The sequence below is a fragment of the Lepus europaeus genome, chromosome 6 (genome assembly GCF_033115175.1).
Source record: "Lepus europaeus isolate LE1 chromosome 6, mLepTim1.pri, whole genome shotgun sequence".
NCBI lineage: Eukaryota > Metazoa > Chordata > Mammalia > Lagomorpha > Leporidae > Lepus > Lepus europaeus.
Window position 1 is genome coordinate 55,189,157 of NC_084832.1, and position 22,495 is coordinate 55,211,651.

At 40.2% G+C, this 22,495-nt stretch overlaps 1 protein-coding gene across 1 annotated transcript in view; it reads right to left on the reverse strand.

Moving 5' to 3' along the window:
• VWA8 (von Willebrand factor A domain containing 8) overlaps window positions 1-22,495 on the reverse strand; it is a 403,863-nt gene that overhangs the window by 78,483 nt on the left and 302,885 nt on the right. The window contains exon 37 of the mRNA XM_062194118.1: window positions 19,961-20,165. Coding sequence (XP_062050102.1) covers window positions 19,961-20,165 — 205 coding nt within the window. The remainder of the gene's footprint in view (window positions 1-19,960; window positions 20,166-22,495) is intronic.

The following is a 22,495-nucleotide window of genomic DNA, read 5'->3' on the forward strand; positions in this document are numbered from 1 at the left end:
GCTTTTGAGAGGGGGATGCCATTTTTTTCCTGCTGAAACGGGCCTCTCACTTTATCATGACTGTTAGTGGCAAAACAGAATTTACTTCTAGAAATAAGACATATCAAACCACAGATCATTAGCACTGGATGAAAATATACCAAATATTTTATACCCTTCTTCAGCCTTATATCTTAGGAAGATGACATTCTACTATGAGTGGTAGCTCCTACAAATTCAAAACAAATTATATGATAATTTGGTTGGTACAGGAAAGAATCTAATTCCTTGAACTGTTCATCATAATTTATGTAGTTATCAACAAAATCATTAGCCACCTCCCCAATAAGGGTTATTATATATATTTTCAAGTTTGTTAAAATTTAATTCAGGAGTTTTTATATTTAGCTCTCCATATGCTATAGTCTTTCTCCTATTTAGTGTACAGATTTAATCATAAATACTATCTCACAGGTGTATACTACTTTACAGTTCACACAGCACTTGAACATACGCTATCTCACTTAGTTTTTAGAACAATGCTGAATGGTAGCTGCTATGGGTAGCTCCATTTCACAGTTGGAGAAAGCAAGAACTTCAGCGAGGTTAAATGACCTGCCTCTCCTTAGATCACTGGATGGAACTGGGAAGCAAATTTGGTTCTGGCTACCTGGTTCCACAGCCACAACCTAACATGTGTAGAAAAGTAAGCCAGGGTGGTAGGTTAATCACTAGGTTCCTCATCAATCTAGGCAGTAATAGTCAGCTGGCTCACTTACAGAATCAAAAGAATCAGCCTTTTTGTATTCTAAACCAGGGGTCAGCAAACTATATAAATATTATAGATCCATATATAAATATTTTGTTCTTCATGATCCATATGATTTCTGTTACAACTACACAACTCTGCCTTGCAGCACATAAGTAGCCACAGATAATACATAAAAGACTGAGTGTGGCTGGGTTCCAATAAAACTTTCCTATGGACACATAAATTTATGTTAAATTTCATACAATTTTTACATGTCAGGAGATCTGCTCTTTTTCTGTTTTTCCCTCCATTATAAAATGTAAAAATTATAATGGAGAAATTTTTGTGCCTTGTGGGTTCTACCAAAACTGGAGTTGTCTTTTACTATTTCTATCTATTAGGAAAACCTAAGAGTTTCCTAGAGCAAACTGGCAAATTTAGCAACAGGGCAACCTGAACAGGGTTGAAGAAGAATGGGGCTTCATTTCTTGATCCTGCTCCCATTCTGGTGAGACAGTAGAGGGGTCTGTGGGTTTTGGAATGTTCTGCCACTCTCCCTAGCCTGGAAAATTCTATATTTGTTGCCAAAACTTCAAGATAATGGGATTTCATTAAAAATATGGATTTTGGTCCTCATGAAAATGGGATGATTAGGCTAAACTGGGCTAGGATTCTCCCATAGCAGTAGCTAGTAAAGACTGCTCTCCCAGGTTGGGCATGACTTCCAGATCACCCCAGACCTCCCCACCCGACCCCCGCCTCTGCTTTGATTACCTGGTACCTGTAAATACTCTAAGCTCTACAGGGCCAAGAATGATCTGTTCTTTTCTCTAAGGGCACAACCTCCATGTTGGCCTCAGGGAAATCATGTGATTTACAAAAAACAAAACAACAGACCCACGGGTTTCTGAGTTAGAGACCTAGGCTCAAATCTGTTTGTTCACCAGTAGCAGAGTGACCCTGGGCAAATTAGTCACCCTCAGCCTCAGAACGGGAACCGCATGCATGTACCTGGAATGGTGGTGTCAACGATCACATGACGGAGTACGTCTGAAGCCGTGAGCACATACTAAGCCGCTGGTCAACAAAAGGAATCGCTAGGATGGAGGAGTGCTTTGATGTCTGTCTTTTAATTATAGAGCCTGTCTTCACGGTTTCCGTCTGTGGAAGGGCCTGGAGGTTCAACTTATAATCTACCCCATTTTATAGAAAAAGCAATTAAGGCCCAGGGAGGTGAACTGACTGCTTACAGCCACACATTAGTGGTAGATCCAGGAAGAGGATCTACATCTCTTAATTGTTGGCCTGAGGAAAGTTCTATGTGCTATGTTACCGCAGAGAAAGTCCTGAATTCTTCTCATGAAAACTTTTCAATTTATGGTCAAAAGATCTTCTTCTAATGGGGATAACGCTTATTCAAGACTTCTAGCTAGCCTGGTGACTATAGTTTCTAATTGTAACTTCTAAATACAGTGAAGTGACACGAATTCGTCTGCGGTTGTGCAAAGTCTAATAATTATTTACCTGGAACACGTCTGTCCTAAGCTCACCAGCACCCCACTGTGGTCAGTAGATTTCTAGTCAAACAAGAGAAGTCTAAAGCTATTTACAGTTAATTATTAAATATAAAAGGTAGAAAAGTGTTAAATACCATAAAATTCACTAAAATTATATTATTTTAGGCCCTGGCCAATTCCCAGAGGAAAATTATTTTCTATCCCTAACTTTATCTTTAACGAGCCTGGTAGATCATGACACATACTTTTCTGAGGACTTGGTCACAGTACAACTGCCTCCTATAATGAAGAAAAACATTAAACATAAGTGGTGGCTACATTATCTTAGATCTTTGCATGTTTCCCTGCAACATACATGATTATGAATGACAGAATTCTAGCGCTGGCTCAGTACCACTAGTAAGCACAGGGAATAAATATCATAAGTAAATAAATAAACCAGATAAATAAACCATAAATCAGAAGGCGTCTCGCAAAGTCTCTACCGAACATATGTTCGTTAGGCACACAGCTCATCAGCTGAAGCACAGGGCTGAGAACAAACAAGAAAGATGTCCGTCAGCTGTAAGGATTCAGGAGGCTGTGGGCATCTTTCAGGTGGGAGGGAAGTTAGTGAACCGGTTAAACAGAAGTAGGTTAGATGCTTCTTTTGTATTAATAGGTTGACCTAAGCTATTGGGCAGTGCTATTTTAAAAAATTAATTATGCGAATTTATTTATTTAGGAGTGACAAAGGGAGGGCAAGAGAGGGAGGGAGGGAGCAAGTGCAAGGGAGAGAAGGGATCCTATCTTCTGGTTTATTCCCCAAACACCTGCAACAGCAGCTGGAAGGTGGAAGCCAGGGACTCAATCCAGGATTCCCACATGGGTATCAGGGACCCAACCACTTGAGCCATCACTTGTTGCCTTCCACAGTGTGCATTAGCAGGAAGCCAGAATTGGGAGTGGAGCTAAGACTCAAACCCAGACACCCAGAAATGAGATGCAGGCATTCTAACTAATATCTTAATTTCTCGGCCAAATGTCCTAAACTGCTCAGAGAAACTATATATAATAATATAGAAAATCAGTGGCAAAGATAATTGGATTGACTTTTTGTGCCACACAGTTCAGGAAAGACTCAAAATTGATGGAGATACGACAAAAAGAAAAGGGACCTGGCTAGAAAAGACTCCCATTGGATAAATCTGAAATAATCTAAGCATCAGAAAATAAATATGAGCAGCATTGTACTATAATCAATGAAGTAATATCGACACCCATGGGGTCATACTAATAAATACAAGAAGAGAGGGGCCGGTGCTGTGTGTAGAGGGTAAAGCTGCCACCTGCAGTGCCATCATCCCATATGGGTGCCTTTTGAGTCCCGGCTGCTCCACTTCCAATTTAGCTCTCTGCTGTGCCCTGGGAGAGCAGCAGATGATGGCCCAAGTCCTTGGGCCCCTGCACCCACATGGGAGACCTGGAAGAAGTTCCTGGCTCCTGGCTTTGGATCGGCGTGGCTCCAGCCATTGTGGCCAATTGGAGAGTGAACCAGTGGATGAAAGATCTCTCTCTCTGCCTTTCCTTCTCTCTATGTAACTCTGACTTTCAAACAAGTAAATAAATATTAAAAAAAAAAGAGGAGAAAGGAGGGCACTTCTTACCTTAGAGTGCCAACTAATAAATGTAGAAGGAATGGTGGAATCAGAAAAATCACCATCTGGTGATCACAGCAATAAGAACTGATTCAAGCAAGAATCATTAAAAAAATCATTAATGGATGATAAAACTAATGGATAATAGTTTGATTAAGTCTTGAAATATGTGTTTACATAATCTCAAAATACATGTCTGAGGAACACGGGTACTAATTATAAAAAGGAAGTAACAGTGACTAAACACTGCAGTGCAGACAGTGGAGGCAACATCTTAACCAAAAGTTCAAAGTTAACACCCCCCTGTAATGGGACATCATGTGTCACCCAACAGGACACTTAGAGAACACCACAACATTTCTGAGACATGTCTGCCAAAGATGTATCAACTGGAGGAACCCAGGTTGAGGGATGTCCTACAAAACGATTGGCCAATACTCTTCAAACACGTCAGTGTCATGAAAATCAAGGAAGGATGAAGAAAAGATTGAAAGACAGCACAGAGACCTGTTAAGTAATGTAGCACATGATCCCCAGGTGCTTCCTTTCACTATGGAGGATGCGACTGGGACTCATGGCAGTTGAAGGAGGTCAGTGGATCAGACGTTAATGTTGCATCAATGTTAACTTCCTGATGTTGAGGTCTCTGTTGTGGTTATGTTGCAGGAGAGTGCTCTTGTTTTGAGGAAATACTCAAGTATTTAGAGGTGATGAGGCATCATGGCTGCAAATTGCTTTCAAATGACTCATGAAAAAAAATACAAATATATCCTCCACACATAGACATTACAAGTAGAGTTTGGATTTAGGGCTCTGATGATGGGATGTCTTTATTACTATTTTTAACAACAGGTGCTCTTGATGAGTATATACTCCTTTCCAACACATCAAAGATTAGAAGATACTGGGAAAAACTCAAAGATATAACAAAGAATCAAGGTCTATTCTATAAAGCAAATTCCACTTTAGATAAATCACATATACAGAAAAAATGTTTTTATAATTCATATATTCTATCTATATAAATATTTCTGCAGCTAGGCTTAGATGGGAAGGGTGCTGTATTCAGAATCTTGAAGTGTGTTCCTATTTTATTTTGAATCAGCCACAGGCTGAGCTCCATCACCAAATCAGAAGCATAAGAGATATGTAAGAGGCTGGCATTGTGGGGCAGTGGATTAAAATGCCACTTGAGATGCTGGCATCCCATAATGGAGTTTGAGTCCCAGCACCTCTGCTTCTGATCCTGCTCCCTGTTAATGTACCTGGGAAAGCAGCAGAAGCTGGCGCAAGTGCCTGGGGCCTTGTCACCCACATGGGAGATCCGGATGGAATTCTGGGCTTTGGGGAAAGAACAGAGAATGGAAGATCTGTTTATTATTTCCCACCCCCACCCCATCCCTCACCCCGGGTGTTTCAAATAAATAGAATAAATCTTAAAAGAGACGTGAGGCTGATTTTTAAACTCTTGAATAATTATGGGTTGTAAAAGGGGGAAATGTTGTATTTTAGGATTAGGAAAGCCATGATTACGTATAGCTGATATTTGTAGCTGTGAAATAGTGTTTAGACAATTTTGACATTTTTTTTTTTTTTGACAGGCAGAGTGGACAGTGAGAGAGACAGAGAGAAAGGTCTTCCTTTTCCGTTGGTTCACCCCCCAATGGCCGCTGCGGCTGGCGTGCTGTGGCTGGCGCACTGTGCTGATTCGAAGCCAAGAGCCAGGTGTATTAACCCAAGCTACATTTGAATTCCGATATTATGGAAGGTTCTTTTCATTTCTTCCTGGACAATGACTTAGATGGAAATAAGATGGCAGAGTGGTGGAGGTAATGCTGACTCAGAACGAAAGGTGGGGCCAGCACTGTGGCAGAGCCGCCTGCAGCACTGGCATCCCATATCGGTGCTGGTTCGAGACTTCTGATCCAGCTCTCTGCTATGGTCTGGGAAAGCAGTAGAAGATGGACCAAGTCCTTGGGCCCCTGCACCCGCATGGGAGAACTGGAAGAAGCTCCTGGCTCCTGGTTTTGGATCAGCACAGCTCTGGCCGTTGGCCAAATTGAGGAGTGAACCACTGGGTGGAAGACCTCTCTCTCTGTCTCTACCTCTCCTTCTCTCTGTGTAACTCTTTCAAATAAATAAATAAATCTTAAAAAAAAAAAAAAAAAAAAAAAAAGAACCAAAGGCAGCGCTTTCCCCTTTGGCTGGCACAAAGCTATTTAAGTTTCAGATTTTTGCTTGTTCTGTGTTTCTTTTGGGTGTTCCCCTTCCCGTCCCAATTCCTAGCTCTGTGTTTCAGGTGAGACTGACACAGTCACCTCTTGCCCCAAACTCTAGGAGTGAAGACATGACCTTGGTCTGACCAATTAGACTCTCTCATCCCTTTGGCCACAGATACTGCTTCAGGAAGGAACAGGAACCTTACTGTCCTGAGGGAGTCTACCCCTGAGGCCTTGGGCTGAAAATACAGGAAGAGATATGCTCCATTGGTTGGGTTTGCCAGCTACGAGAACCATATGTATTTCCCAGAACTTCCAAGACTATCTTTGCCATCTACTGGAGAATCTGTGAGAATGAAGTCACCCTGTGGAAAAGCAGAGTCAAGGTAGGAAAGGCAATGGGTCCTGTGACATGTGTTCAGCCTTTGGTTAGAGCTGTGCCCAAGGCCCTGGGACTTCTTGGTTCTGCTGGCCAATAACTTCCATTCTGTAGCTTAAGTTAGCGTGAGCGGAATCTCTGACACTTTCAATGCTCCTTATAAAACTTGTACACCCCTTCTGACTCTATGGTCAACCTGGAACCACATGAATAACAGACGCTGTCTTTGGAGGTATAAGAGAAAGTTATTATTTTAACTAGCACTCCAGGTTTAATCCCTGAAATTATAAAAGACATACACCCTAGCAGTACTTGTGAGTCAGGATCAGAGTTAGCACAAACGTCTTATCCTAAACCGTCTACTACACAGAGTCCTTGGTGGACTGTAGCAAAGAAGACCAGGAATAGAGAAACTGGGTACTTGCTGAAGTACTAAAAGGAGTTTAAGTACACCTGATGTCTACTAAGTTGAAAAAGCTAGACAGGTTTAGTTATAGTGTGATTTTTCAAAGCTAGTATTTACCAATTATGTCTAAGAAGTTACTAAGTTATACAATGTTTCCAAATAGATTGAACACAGATTCCTTATTAAAAATGGATTTTGAGATCATTCATTTAGGTCTTTTTTTTTTTTTTTTCCATGATATCTTGGCTTTCCATGCCTGCTATACTCTCATGGGCTCTTCAGCCAGATCTGAATGCCTTGAGGGCTGATTCTGAGGCCAGAGTGTTGTTTAGGACATCTGCCATCCTATGAGTCTGCTGTGTATCCCACTTCCCATGTTGGATCTTTCTCTCCCTTTTTGATTATATCAGTTAGTATTAGCAGATACTTGTCTTGTTTGTGTGATCTCTTTGACTCTTCGAGCTATCAGAGCTATCAATTGTGAGCTGAAATTGATCACTTGGACTAGTGCGATGGCATTGGTACATGCCATCTTGATGGGATTGTGTTGGAATCCCCTGGCACATTTCTAACTCCACCATTTGCGGCCAGTCCGATTGAGCATGTTCCAAATTGTTCATCTCCTCCCTCTCTTTTTCCACTCTTAGATTTAACAGGGATCACTTGTTAAACTTCTTATTGGGAAAAGCATTAAGCCCTTTTACTGTATGTGAATTGAAAATATGTTATATCAAAAGCTAAAAAAAGGCAGAGAGAAAGGGAGAAAGAATAGGAAATAAAAAGACCTAAATGAATGATCTCTGTGAGTGAGATCCCAGTGGAAAGAACGGGGCCATCAAAGAAGGAGGTACCCTTCTCCGAAGGGAGGAGAGAACTTCCACTTTGACTATGACCCTATTGGAATAAGATCAAAGTCAGCGAACTCTAAAGGCTTCCATAGCCCTGGCAACTCATGACTAGAGCCTAGGGAGATTACTGACGCCATGAACAGGAGTGTCAAATTGTTAAATCAGCAACAGGAGTCACTGTGTACTTACACCCCATGTGGGATCTGTCCCTAATGTGTCGTCTAAAGCCAAGTGATGCTATAACTAGTACTGAAACAGTATTTTTATACTTTGCGTTTCTGTGTGGGCACAAACTGATGAGGTCTTTACTAATTATATACTGAATTGATCTTCTGTATATAAAGAGAATTGGAAATGAAAAAAAAACAACCTGGTGTTAAAAAGGAAATGGCATAGAAAATTAATTAATTTGAAAAAAAATTATGCAGGATCTCTGTCTTTAATGTGCTGTACATTGCTGTTTAATGCTATAATTAGTAATCCAATGGTAGTTTTTTCACTTTATGTTGCTATATGGGCAAAATGTTGAAATCTTTACCTAATATATACTAAACTGATCTTCTGTATAAAAAAAAAATGGTTTTTGAGAACTTACTTTCAGGAACATCTGATTATACAGATTTCCAAAAACAGAGTCTATTTGTCCTGATCATTTCGCTTGATCTCTCTATTCTCCTTGACATCATGGTTTCAACTAAAACCTCCAAGCTAAGGGTAGCTATAACTCTAACCAGCTTCAAGCTGTTGTCTCCTAGTTCAATTCCTGATGAAGAAGTCACTGGAATATCTCCCCACTACCTCAAATTCAATGTATTAAACCCTGTCTCCTTCCTTCCTTGCCTGATTCCATCAAGGAACTGCCATTTTGCCAGACATCGATGGCATCTGCCTCCATGTCCCATAATCCAGCAGTCTCCACCAACCCACAGCAGGGCATCGCCTCAGCCTCACCACTTCCCTGCTGCCCTCGGGGTTCTTTGCCCCCTGCACACCTCTACCGAGCCCACCTTCTCAAACACAGAATCCAGAATTACACTGCTTCCTCCTTTACTCTTTCTCCGTATGGCAGACCTTGGTGGGTGCTGAGAAGTGCTCCACAAGAACGAGCTGCTAAATGGTTCTCAAGGGACTCAAACCTCCACAGCCTCTGTGATTCAATAGAAGACAACCTACCCATACCATAGAGAAGTCCTACAGCTCTCTAAGAATTTCTGCATTGTTGCCTTTCCTGAAGCCAGACTGAGAGTATAAACATTATGTGGAAATTTACTAGAAGTATTGGGGGGAGATCGACAGAAATTTAAAGGAGCTGAGATTCCAGTGATACAGCACAAGATGGTGGATAATGATGACATGACAGGAAAACTTCGTATCCACCAATGTACGTATCGTAAATGTGTATTGGATCTATGGGCATCAGCTGTTGCTTGGGGCTGCTGGAAGGCTACTCATTAGCAGAATTTTTGCTGAGATTGTACTGAAAGTTTTTACTTTATTCATGTGCAATTACTGATAAATCAACTCTTTTAAACAAAGTCACATATAAAAGTCAGTTACTTCAAGAGCATACAAAAATGGTTGAAGTAAGATTTTTTAAAAATATTTCATTATTTATTTATTATTATTATTTTTTTTGCAGGCAGAGTGTATAGTGAGAGAGAGAGACAGAGAGAAAGGTCTTCCTTTGCCGTTGGTTCACACTCCAACGGCCGCTGCGGCCAGCACATCGTGCTGATCCGAAGCCAGGAGCCAGGTGCCTCTCCTGGTCTCCCATGCGGGTGCAGGGCCCAAGGACTTGGGCCATCCTCCACTGCCTTCCCGGGCCATAGCAGAGAGCTGGCCTGGAAGAGGGGCAACCGGGATAGAATCCGGTGCCCCAACCGGGACTAGAACCCGGTGTGCTGGCGCCACAAGGTGGAGGATTAGCCTGTTAAGCCACGGCGCCGGCCTGAAGTAAGATATTTGACCAGTGAAAATCAAATCCCGGGAACAGAGCAGTTTGGAAAAGGAAAGCTCCTTCTAAGCGCATGAGATGCCAGCTCCCTCTGGGACACGCCAGCCGGCCTCGCTCCCCGGCGTTTGTGTCCCAGCCAGGCTTCTGCTCTGCCCCGCTCTAGGAATCGTGTACTTGTACTTTTTTGATGGAAGTAGAGAGCATTGGTGGCTCAGTTACTGGGCTTCCAGATCATGGAGGAAATACACACGCTGTGCTCTGCCTGGGAAGTGAGCAGTAATCTTACCAGGAAAGACCCATTCCTGTACCTCCATCTTCCTACCAATAAATCCTGTGGAGGTTCAAACAAAACTAGTTCTGGAGAATCAGGCCGTGTCTTACTGTAGTTCAAATATATGAAAACTCCAAAACTCATGTTCAAATTTAATTGCCACTATACTATGAGCCGGAACTTTGGAGGGGGTGATGAGGCAGCTTTACTGTGCTGAATCTTCAAATCCATGAATTCTGTATCTTCCATTTATTTGGTATTTGATTTCTTTCATTAGCGTTTAATCATATTCAACATATATATTGTGCAAAAGTCACTTTAGATTTATACGCATGCATTTCCTGTATGGTACGAGCTACTTGTAGATGGTATGTATACACACACACACACACATATAATTTTAGCTTCAAATTGTTCATTGTTAATATATAGCAATATGATTGACTTTTGGTCTCATACATCTCATTTACTAGTGCCAAGAGTAGCTTTGTTTTGTTTTTGTTTGCTTGTTGGGACCTTTCAAGGTAGATTCTACAGGAATTTATAGTAGGCAATTGCATTGTTTTCAGATAGGGACGGTTTCATTTCTTCTTTTCCAAGCTGTATGCCTTTTCCTTTTTCTTTTCTTCTTGCACTGGCTGCACCTGCCAGTTTGACGCTGAGTGGGTAAGGCACGTGGCCCTCCATGCCTTATCCCAGTATTAGGGGGAAGCATTTAGCCTTTGCCCATTAGGCATGGGGCGAGCTGTAGAGTTCATACAGACGCCCTTTACCAGGTTAAGGAGATCCCCTCCCCTTGTCCTCACAGCCACTTCAATGGTCAGGCTGACTCCAGTCAGTATCTGGAGGTTCTGGAGACAAATTGGGAACCCATAGCTGGTTCAAGGGTAGTTCAAGTTCTGGTCTTCTTCCTCAGTCTGTGTGCCTCCACTTCTTTTCCAAGACTAACTTTTCATGCACTCTGTCTCTGTTTTATAGCAACATTCCGTGGGAAGGAGAGAATAGAGCATCATTTCTCTATTTAACTCAGAACTGTAATTGCTGAGTCATGTTGACGTGAAAGAAGGAAAACTAACCAGCTTATTCAGTTCCACTAAAAATACGTATTTTTTTTAAGTGTCGAGGATTCAAAGGGAAGTCAAATTTAATCTCTGCTCCTGAGGAATTGTTTCATGTCTACTCTTATTCCTCTTTTTCACCCTGTAAATTCCTACTTGTTTTTATTTTAAATTAATTTTGTAATAAACTACATGGTTTCATAAACCAAACAGTACTCTAAGATGTATAATAAATATACAAATGCTATGTCCCACTGTTTCCTTTCCCCATCCCCAGTTCCCATTCCTTAAAGGTAACTGCTTCAACTCTGCGTATGATGATTCTGTTTAGCTCCATACTCCTAAGTAGTATTCCAATTTTACTTTTCAATTTCATATATCATCTATGACTTCCAACTATGAAAGGTGAGGATTATTTCACCTCTCTAACATCAAACACATTATTCACTTTCCCTCCCCTCATCTTCCTGACAAAGTACTATCATAAACAAATCAATATTGTCTGCCTTATTAGTACAACATGCAGATGGTAACATTTCACTATATGTAGCAATAAATATTATGTGACTATACAAAATCGTACTATAGTACACATTACTATATAGTTAATATGTGACTTACTATTTTAAATAACTGTTCATTTTCCCTCTAATCAATGTACTACTTAAGTATTCTTCACTTTCTGTATCTATCATTAATTGTTCCATAAATTTTCAACCAGACCCATGAACTCCTCTCATATCATCAGCCTGGTATTTTTTAAAGATATTAATTCTTTCTAGAGCTCTTCATCTTTCCATGTCTTTTTTCCCAAGCTGCTTCCAGGGCTGTAGCACAGCTGTCATCCTAGCACATTCTTTCAGCATCTTCCTGGGAGCGACCCCTCCTCTTCCTGGCTCAGGCTTCTCTTTCTACTCACAGCTTCTGCTTACTTGGTTTACCCCTCTTTTAGTAAGAACACGTCATGCAGTGGCTTCCTGGGAAAGACAGAATGCTCCGAGATTTGCACATTTGCTAAAGTTTCAGTCTGCTCACTTGAATCCTAGTTTGGCTGGTTATAAAATTCTGGATTTGAAATTAGCTTCAAGCTGTGGTTTTTCTCTCCATCTTCAGTGCTGCTGTTGAGACGCTCATTATCATGAGGATCTTTGCCACTGTTACATAATCCATCCTCCCCTTCTCCCAACCTGGAAGTTTTCAGCATTGTTTATTTCCCCATGGAGTTCTAAAATTACAAGTGGATACACTCTGGGGAGTGTGTACATTTTCCATTTGTCATACTGACCACCTGTTCTTTAATTCAGTGAAATTTTCTTAAATTAATATTGGGTAATTTCCTGCCCTTTCAGTTTCTCTTTCTGGAATTCATATCAGTCAGATAAGACCTCTTATCTTTTTCTATTTTAAGCTTCTTTGCCTTTTGGAAGAGTTCCCTAGTACCTAATCCCTTCTATTCAATGTTTTATTTTTGCTACTACTTTTTTTTTTTTTAAATTTCCAAAGGGTCTTTCTCATTCTTGGAATGTTTTTATCTTGAAATAGTTTTTATGTTTTAACATTTTTTTCTTCTATGATTACACTGGTTTCTTTTACCTTTCTGAGAATATCAACTGTCATTTTGTGTAATGTTTTCCTACTCCTTGCACTACCTCTGTTTTTTCAAAGTTCCTTTTTTTCCTATCTTTATTTATTTCCATATTTTGTTTTAAGAGGCTATTAATATTTAAGGATAAAACCAGAAAACTGGACTTTTTTTTACACAAAGGTGGGGCTCACAGACACATGGGTCTTTTTATTTGAAAGGCAGACAGAGAGCAAGAGAGAGTGAGAGAGAAAGATCTGCCATTACTGTTTTTTTCCCCAAATGCCTGCAGTAGCCAGGACTAGGCCAGCCCAAACCCAGGAGTCAGGAACTCTATCCAGGGCTCCCACATGGGTGGCAGGGGCCTAAGTATTTGCACCATCACTTCCCTCCTTCCAGGGGTTACATTAGCAGGAAGCTGGAATTGTAAGCAGAACTAGGACACAAACCCAGGCATTCTGAATGGTATGCACTGCTGTGCCAAATGCCCACCCTCTGTGAGCTGGTCTTACGTAAGAAGGAACTTCCAAATGTTAGCATCACGAAGGATCTTCTCTTGAGCATGCCAGTTTCCATAGGGCATTCTTCTAATCTCTCTGCCAGAGAAAATAAAAATACTGATGCCAACTTCCTTGCATCCATCTAAGGAAAGCAGACTCTTCATCTTCCTGAGGGTTGTGTGGTATCACTCCTGTGTTACACTGTGCCAATCACCATACAGCTCCTGCCTTGTGTAGAGGTACAGCAGAGCCAACTGCCTACAGATGAAAGAGGGATTAGAAAATCTAGACATCTAAATGGGCTCTACACAGGCTTTCAACTAATCTTCCAAATCTCATGTCAACCCACCCTCCAATTTTCAGGGCTATATGCTGCTTCAAGTTCTAAAGGTAACAAAATCTAAAAAAAATATATATTTTTTTAAATCTAAAAAAGAAAAGCTAAAAAAGACAGCTCCAAATTTGTATTTGTTCTTTGCTATTCTTAGGGCTCAGGCTAAATGATGTATATTTTGCTGCATGTTTTTTGGTCCTGTTCTAATTTGTCTTTTGAAAAAGGCTAAACACTATAATCCTCTATGGACAATTGTCCTATCATTGATTTCCTGCTTTTCTTCAAGCTGACAGGTTTAGGCAAAGATCATTTTTTCAATTCCTTTTTTGGGCCTGACAAAACTTTTTCCAACAAGGATTATAAACAAAGCTTACATTTTAACACCAGGATAGATGATGAATTATGTAACTCATTGGGTCATGATTTAATAACTAGATATTTGTGTAACACTGTTTCATTTTAATTTGGCTTTGTCTCCATATAAATATTAAAGAATTCTGTAGCCCAATGTTGATTAAATCTGTTTCTAATTTTTCACTTAATACTTACTCTGTCTCAGGTATGCATGTATTTTATCCTTACAGCAACTATGTATGGTATACTGGTGTGATCTTTATATTACGGTTAGAAGGTGAGGCTTCAAAAAAAAAAAAAAAAAAAGGTAATTTTCCAAAGACCACAAGGTGAAGCAGACATTTGAATTCAAGTTTAATTGATCCCAATTTCATGCTCTCATGCATCTATACTGCTGATGAACAAAATTATAATTTTATCTGTAAATGCAACAGCAAGAAAGTTTTATTTCTACAACTGTCATGATGTGTTGATTATACACAGTATGACAGGGTACTTCGAAAAGTTCATGGAACAGTGGCATTAAAAGGTAAATTTACCTGGGTGCAAAAAATATTCAGGGGCTGGCATTGTGGCACAGCAGATTAAGCCACTACTTAAGATGCTAGCATCCCACATTTGAGATCCAGTGATTTGAGTATTAGCTGCTCTGCTTCTGATCCAGCTTCCTGCTAATGTGCCTGGGAAGGCAGTGATGATGGCCCAAGGACTTCAGTCCCTGCCACCCACATAGGCGACCCTGAAGGAGTTCCTTGCTCCTGGCTTTCGCCTGATCTAGATCTGGCTGTTGTGGCTATTTGGGGAGTGACCCAGTGGAGAGAAGATCTTCCTTTCTTCCCTGTCTTTTAAATAAATAAATCTTTTTAAAAATCCACACATAGTCATAATACACATTTCCATGAAATTTTTGATGTACTGCATATAACCTAACGTGCTCAGAGCCATACAAATTATAGTCACTGACTGTCAACCTATTCATTGTATCTGACATCTCAATTTATAACTGGTATATTATAAAATTAACATTTCCCTTTTTTTTTTTTTAAATTTATTTATTTATTTGAAAGTCAGAGTTGGGGCTGGCATTGTGGTGTAGCAGGTAAAGGTGCAGCCTGTGGCTCTGGCTTATGGCCGCTGGTTGGAGTCCCTGCTGCTCCACTTCTGATCCAGCTCCCTGCTAATGTTCCTGGGAAAGCAGTGCAAGATGGATCACATGCTTGTGCCCCTGCACCTGGATCCTGGCTTTGGATCAGCTCAGCCCTGGCTGTTGTAGCCATTCGGGGAGAGAAGGTTCTCTCTCTCTCTCTCTTTTTCTCTCTCTCTCTCCTCTTTGTCTTTTTCTGTAACTCTATCTTTCAAATAAGTAAATAAATCGATCTTAAAAAAAATTTTTGTTACAAAGAGAGAGGGAGAAACAGATGCAGAGGGAGATCTTCCAACAGATGATTCACTCCCCTGATGGTTGCAATAGCCAGGGCTGGGCCAGGCCAAACCCAGGAGCCAGGAGCTTCATCAGGGTCTCCCATGTGGGCGGCAGGGGACCACACATGTGGGTCATCTTCTGCTGTTTTTCCAGGCACATTAGCAGGAAGCTGGATCAGAAGTACAGCAGCCAGGACAAGTCCATATGGGATGCTCATGTCACAGGCAGTGGCTTTACTTACTTTGTGGAAAAGCCGGCCCTGTTTTCTGTATACTTTTAATAAATCTTCGTAAAGAATTTTCATGCATTGTAGGCATTTTAATGTACAAAACAATGATCTTAAGGCCTGTCTTGAAAGAAAAGAATTGAAATTCCTGATAATTCAAAAAGGAATTTCTTAAAGTTAGGGCTTTTACAAAGTGTAAAAGCAAGATGATATTTATACCTCTATAATACCCATGATATTCATAGTTTATAGGGGTGACATTCTTGTTGGATATGCACAAGAGGTTAGTGAAAATTCCTAATCCTCCTAAAATCATAGACTTGATGATTTATTTGTCTTAGGGAAGTGGCTGCTGATTTAATTTTAGTTATATTCAGCAATCACAGATAAGGTTGTGACACAATGGAAGCCTTACTTCTGGAGGAATATAAAAATTGACTGGCAGTTTCTCACTGGAATATGATGTATATAAGAAAGAAGGCCCTTCCAAAGGAATCCCTGAGCATCAGCCTACCTGAGGGCAGACTTCTCTCCAATTCTCTGCTCAAACCAAACTGCTGGTCCAAGACATCACTGACAATCTCTAGCTGGGACAACTGCAGGCTCCCACACTTCCCAGAGGGAATGACCCCATTTTACCTGTGTTCTCAGGACTCCTTTCCCTTTTCTTCTGCATCTTTTCCCCCCTAGTCCCATTTCCACTGCCTTCTTTCTCAAAGGCCTTGCTCCTAGGTGACTGTCGTAATTCTCTCAGGGGAGTTAGTCTGAGCCATTGGCAGGCTGGAGCCAAACTGTATGAACTGATGAGAGATAGTTGGTAAATGTTCATGGTTTTTCTGAGCAGATTGTTAACTTTTGGTAGCTTGACATCAGCCAGGGAGGGAATATTTATGCCACAAAAACTGGCAAAAGTCTTTAGCCTCTGCCTAGTCCCCTCGAGAGCTGGTTTATCAGTACACAACTGGGTATCACACTCTCCAGGAGGTCCTGCATATTCACCAGATTCTCCAGAAAACCTGAAAGATTCCAAATGAATTTCCACGCCTGGGATTTCTCTAACAGGAATAAACAATGGAAAAACCATTAAAGGCAATGCCTAAGAGTTATCATATAGGCAAACAGCAAGCCCCACTGGCTGCAAGCCAGCTCTACTGACATATCACTAGAAGATATGGTAGGAAATTATAAATGTTATACAAAGGCTTTGCCTTCCTGAAACAAGAAAGGCTTCTAAAGATATATGCATGTATAATCATCTTGTAAGCTATAGATGACTCTGTAACACTGACCCACTGAATCAAATTGCTCCGAATTTTCAAGGTTACTGGCCAAAGAATGAAGTGTAAGATTGGATCATGCTCCTTAAAAAGAGAAAATATTATGTACCCACAGAGAGTAGCTGCAGAGAATTTAGCTTGTGTATCTCTCTCCTCCCAATCTTCAAACACTGATTGAGTGCCTACTACGTACCAACCACTGTCTGAACTGTAAGGATGGTTAAGTTGCAGTCGCACGCTGTGTTTTGGAAGAATCTATCCGTTTTATAGCACACAAAGGAGGTACACAGAGGCCTCAAGGAGAGTCTACCAGTCATATTGGGATTTACTTTCTGGTTTGCTGTAATTAGAAAGGAACACTTTGAAGCTACAACATTTAAGTCCATTTTGCTCCCACAAGACTAGAAACCAAGAGCCTTAAAGGAAGACAATCTGATTTCTGAGGAAAACTGTGGTGTAGCTTTCTTGGGAGGAATACAAATATAACAAAATAAAAACTTGAAAAATATACTTTACAGAGAATCACCATGGAACACAGGTAGAAGAATTCTGGCTAATACTTAATCCATTTCTAAAAATCTGGTGTCTAAAAGTAATAAATATGGATTCTTCATAATGAGTTCTAGGAACTACAGTTGCAATTAATGTTTTAAATTTGTTTTTATAGTTGTTTACTGTAGGAAGAACACTTTCCTGTTAAAGCATATAAAATTAATGAATGCATTTTATATGCACAGCTCAATAAATTCTCTCTATACTCATGAAAAAAAAAACAACCCAATGAATTCATTGAACAAAAACAAAAGTTTAAATCAACAATGGCTTCAAAACTCACAACTCTGGAATGGCTGCACAGCCCATAACCCCAGAACATGTAGCCTAGACATCAAGGGTACTGATAAAGAGGGTCACTGTATGGTTTATCAGCTACCATGCAGGGGAAGCCAGGAAAGGCGGGCATCCTTAGGTGGTAGACAGCTTGGCAGGCTGTTTGCTCAGCCTATTCAGCTGATCTGAAGGAGTATCTCCTGCCCACAAGGAACCACACACGACAGGAGTGTGCAAACCACCCATGCTGAGGACCTGGAGGCAAAGTAAGTCCATTTGGCCACTAGATGGCAATCAGGTTACTCTGCCAGTGACACGGGGTGCTGCTTGTAGCCAGCAAATGTAGGAAGGGTACCAAAAGAATCTCTTCTCTTTTCTCACTATGTCCATGAGAGGCATCTTCTGAGCTCCAAAATCAGGAGCAGATCCATGTTGAATAAAGGGTCCATAAATGAGGAATACTTTGAAAAACAGAATAGGAAGGAAACTATGAAAGAGAAGTATGAGTATGTGCTTGTTATTACCACTGCCCTTGAATGGTTCCTATTGAGACTCAGCTGTGGCAACTACCTGTACATAATAAATAATAATGGGCCTGTCTACACGAGAGCAATTAAAAATGCTTTCTTATGATTTATTAAGCAGTGAGCAGGAAGAGGAGCGATATAACAAAAAGTAGGAATGACAGGAGACTATTTGAACAATGAATCTTGTCTGTTTCAACAAAAAGATTCATGCTCACCATTTGTGGCTCCGTGTGCATATGTACAGAGGTATGAGTTTTCAGTATCCACAATGGGTCAAGGAATCTTGGAGACAAAAGAACGCTAGACAGCATGTATTCTAATTTTCCTAAGGGAACTGTTATTTAATTTTGAGTTGTATAACTTTATTACTAAGAGTCTTATTTTTCTATTGTGGTTGAACTTTGAAGTAGGGGTACAAAGTTATACTTTTCCTTGAAAATGTTTGTTCTGAGGAAATTCAGATACTGCATTGCAAAATATAGTTGAGTATATTTTTGGAGCTGTTAGAAAGTATATTGCTCTGTTCATTTCTAATTTAATACTACAGATTTACTTGAAAAAACAGACTCAAGTCATAGGTCAGAGGGATAATGTGTGATAATTTAAAAGAGAAATTCCATTTGTTATCAGATGGCTTCAAGTGTCAGTGCACTTAGAACATACAAGTGTGAACATGGCTGTTGTGTACTAACCACTGTGCTAGGAGCTAGGAATTCAAAGATCCACAATATATTCAAAAATGTTCCTGAGTAAAGAGCTACAGGCTTAAAATACAAATGGGGTTAATCCTTGTAGCAGTTAAGAGCTGCTATCAAAACCATTAGTAAAAATCCATTTTAAAGATCTATTGTAAAAAAAAAAATTAGGTCACAAATCTTGACCACAGGAAAAACATAACTGTTGATTTCCATGACATATGAGAAACTGAAATAAATATAAGAAACTTAAACATAGTAGTATTTATTATTAGGCACCAATGGCTATAATGAAAATAGGAGCTTAATTCAGAGAAAGAAATTCACGTTTAGCTTAATAAAAGAAACACAGCCACAAGTAATTAACTTTTAAACATTGTACGGATAGCGCCTACAGTCTGCTGCTATAATAGATCCATTGCACTTAGCTTGTTAATTGATTCTCTGCAGGGCAGCATTGCTGGTAGGAACCTACCTTTCTTTTTGCTGGACAACAATGCAATGTAAACAGAAACATTTTGCTCTGAAGATTAAAACAAATAAATTGCAAATAAATCTTTTCAGTCTATGCTTCAGTATTTATGGGGATACAGCCTTCCTCATTCTTTAAATTAGTTTCAGACAGCAGCTAGATAAGGTGCTGACCGAGTTGTTCCTGGAGTCTTGGGGTTTCATTCTACTCTGCGGGGTGTTCTCTGATTTCCAGTACAGTCAGGGTCTGCTTATTGTGACTGTGATATTTACATGGTCTGGAAACAAGGCAGTGGGCAGAAACATTCTAGTGCATGCATGTTTTGCTTACTCTCTGTAGCCTCGAGGTTTTGACCTTGTAAACAAGATCCTGTTTGTTAGACCCTCGATGTTTCTGTCTCCTAGGTAGCACGCAGAGATGCTGACAACAATGGCAGTCGAAGTCGGAGCTGCTAAAAAGGTGTTCACGCTGATGGCTACAAAATGAAAGCTGATGACTGTCTCCGTATGTGGTGAATTTAGGAAACTACATTTAAATACTGAAAGAAAAGGAGTGGGGAAGCACACGCTTGCTTTGCCACTCTCTAGAAGAACAGATTTTTCTGAGCCCAAAAACGATGTAAGCTACTTTGGCTGGGCCAGACATTTTCCTGGCTGCGGCATCTGTAGCTAACTTTACAGCTGAACGTGTACCCCTGAGAAGGAAAGTCAGTTCAAGCGGTACCTGCATATGCCTGTCACCTTCTTGTCCAATCATGTTTCTCCACTCCATGAGGGATCGCTGCAGACGCTCCAGCCCGGTTTCCCAAAGCCTGACGCGACCTCCCATATCAACAGTAACCACGCCGCTTTTGTCCCACTCAGCCAATAGTGCGTCTGTGTCAGAAATGGTAGACAGCCATGTGGTATATGGCGAGAGGGAGTCTGACCTGAGAAGGGAATCCAAAGGTGAGGGAAAAACAAAAATACAGCAGGGCGGGTGACACTTCACAGTTGTAACTGCTTTCCTGTATAAAAGTATGCTTACAACCCTCCTTCTTTTACACATGCTTTTACCTATCTCACAGCAAAAGAGGCAGGACAATCACGAACACAGAAAAACAAGAGGGTCATTTTAAGGCAGGTATTTTTTTTTTTTTTAAATCACAGTATGTAACCTATCAGTAGTCCTGGTAATGAAACTAGCCTAGGCTAATTTAGGTTCACTAAGTTTGTTATAAATAATTTATCATGGACTGAATGTGTCCCTTCCCAAAATCCTATGCTGGAGCCCTAACTCCCAATGAGCTGGGGAACCTTTGAGAGGTAATTAGGTTTAGACAAGACATGAGCGTAGTGCCTCATAATGGGATTAGAACCCTGATTGGAAGAGATCAGAGGGCTTGTGTGCTCCCGCCCCTCTCTGACCCACCTTTCTCATGCTAGGACAGAGCAGGAAGGCAGCCTCTGCAGGGGAGCCCTCATCGGGAGATGAATTAGCTGGGGCCATGATCTTGGCTTTCCCAACCTCGGGACTTTGAGAAATAAATGTTTGTCATTTAAGCCACCCAGTCTATTCTATTATTCTGTTATTGCAGCCTGACCTGAGATAGAAGTCTAATAGAAAGTACATTAAGAAGATATCAACAGATCCATTTGTAAGGAACAAAATTACACAGTGATTTATGGGTTATTTGCATTTTTCTGTGTATGTGGACCCTAGCTGACCCTGGCTCTCAGCTGTCGGGAAGAAAGGAACTCCGCCTCCCCCAGCAATGTGTAGTGGTTGGCTCATTCCTTGGAGTCTCAACTCATTTCAATTGCATTTATATTTGAGACTTTGCCTTTTCTCACTTATGAATCTATAACATGGAATTTATATAGTTACATGTTTCACACATACATCCATTATCATATAGGATACAATACATATTACTGTGGAGCCATGTATATTACTATATGTATAGAAGTGCAACTGTTGTCTGTAAGAGTCAATTGCATGCTTCTTTAAAATAAGTATAGCTTTTGCTATACAAAAGAGACCTTATAAATTCCTATTACCAGGGTTGGCTTTCTACATGGTCTAAAGGATAGTCTGATCACATAATAAGAAAACACTAAATTAGCAATGTAGATGTGGAAAAATCATAAAACCACAATATGTTAGCTAAATTCTTACAATATATCAAAAGTCAAGAGTATTTGGACCTTTTTTCTGTTTTCCTTAGCTGAAAAAAAAAAGACAGTGACAAGGGCAGCTACTCTCAGCGCAAAAGTCTTCTCAAGTGTTGGTAGGATGAGGAAGAGCACAGTAAGATGAGACCATGTGTTTCAAAACTACTTTCTAGGGCTCCTAAGAGGTAAACCTGAAATAATATGGAATTTATTTCATGGTACTCCCTCATAAAGTATTTTCTTTAGAAAAAAAATTGTAGTTACAGATGGTGAGGTAAAGAGCTATTCAAGAAAAATGGAATTTATCCCTGTGAAACTAGGTTTGAGTTTCTGCCAGGAACACTTCAACTGTATGGGTCCATGAGCATTTTATGTACTGCTTGCCCTTATTTAATTCTCCACCACAAAATTTTCAATTTACAGGGGCAATTTCTTAAATAGTTAAAACAAAAAAGTTACTGAAGAAATCGCATATTTACTAAAGTTTGCACACCACGTCTAGAATCTCTCATTTTTTAAATGCACATTCCCCTTATACATAATTACCAAGAATTACAGTAGGGTCTGGCTTTCTATACAGTGTATGTGAAGCTAGACAGTACAGGTTTACAAGTGAAAACAGTACAAAAAATAGGTGAGGGTGACAGCAGTGTATTCACTTTGGCCCTGTAGTTACATGCGGTTTTATTGTATTTTCTATTATTTGAAGTTAGTCATCAAATGGAAAATTCCTGATATGTAGCAGAATGTTAAATTTAAGCAACTGGCAGAAAAACTGAAATCCAGATGGGTTGTTCCCTTGAAATATATCTATGTGCCAAAAATAGCAACAGTTAATCTCAAGAGAGACTCAGGGTGCATCGAAAGACTCTCCATCAAGTGAGACCTGAAATATGGCGAATGGAGAGGTGCAGTAGGCATAAAACACTGGGCCTCACGGACGTAAAGGAAAAAGCAACACAGAATCCCTCACCTCAGTCTTCATTCTGAATGCACATCACAAGGATAATAATGTGGACACACTGGGTAAAATATATTATTAAATTTAATTTCACCTGTCTCCTTTGACCTTTTTTTTTTTTTTGATGTGGTCACTAAAATATAA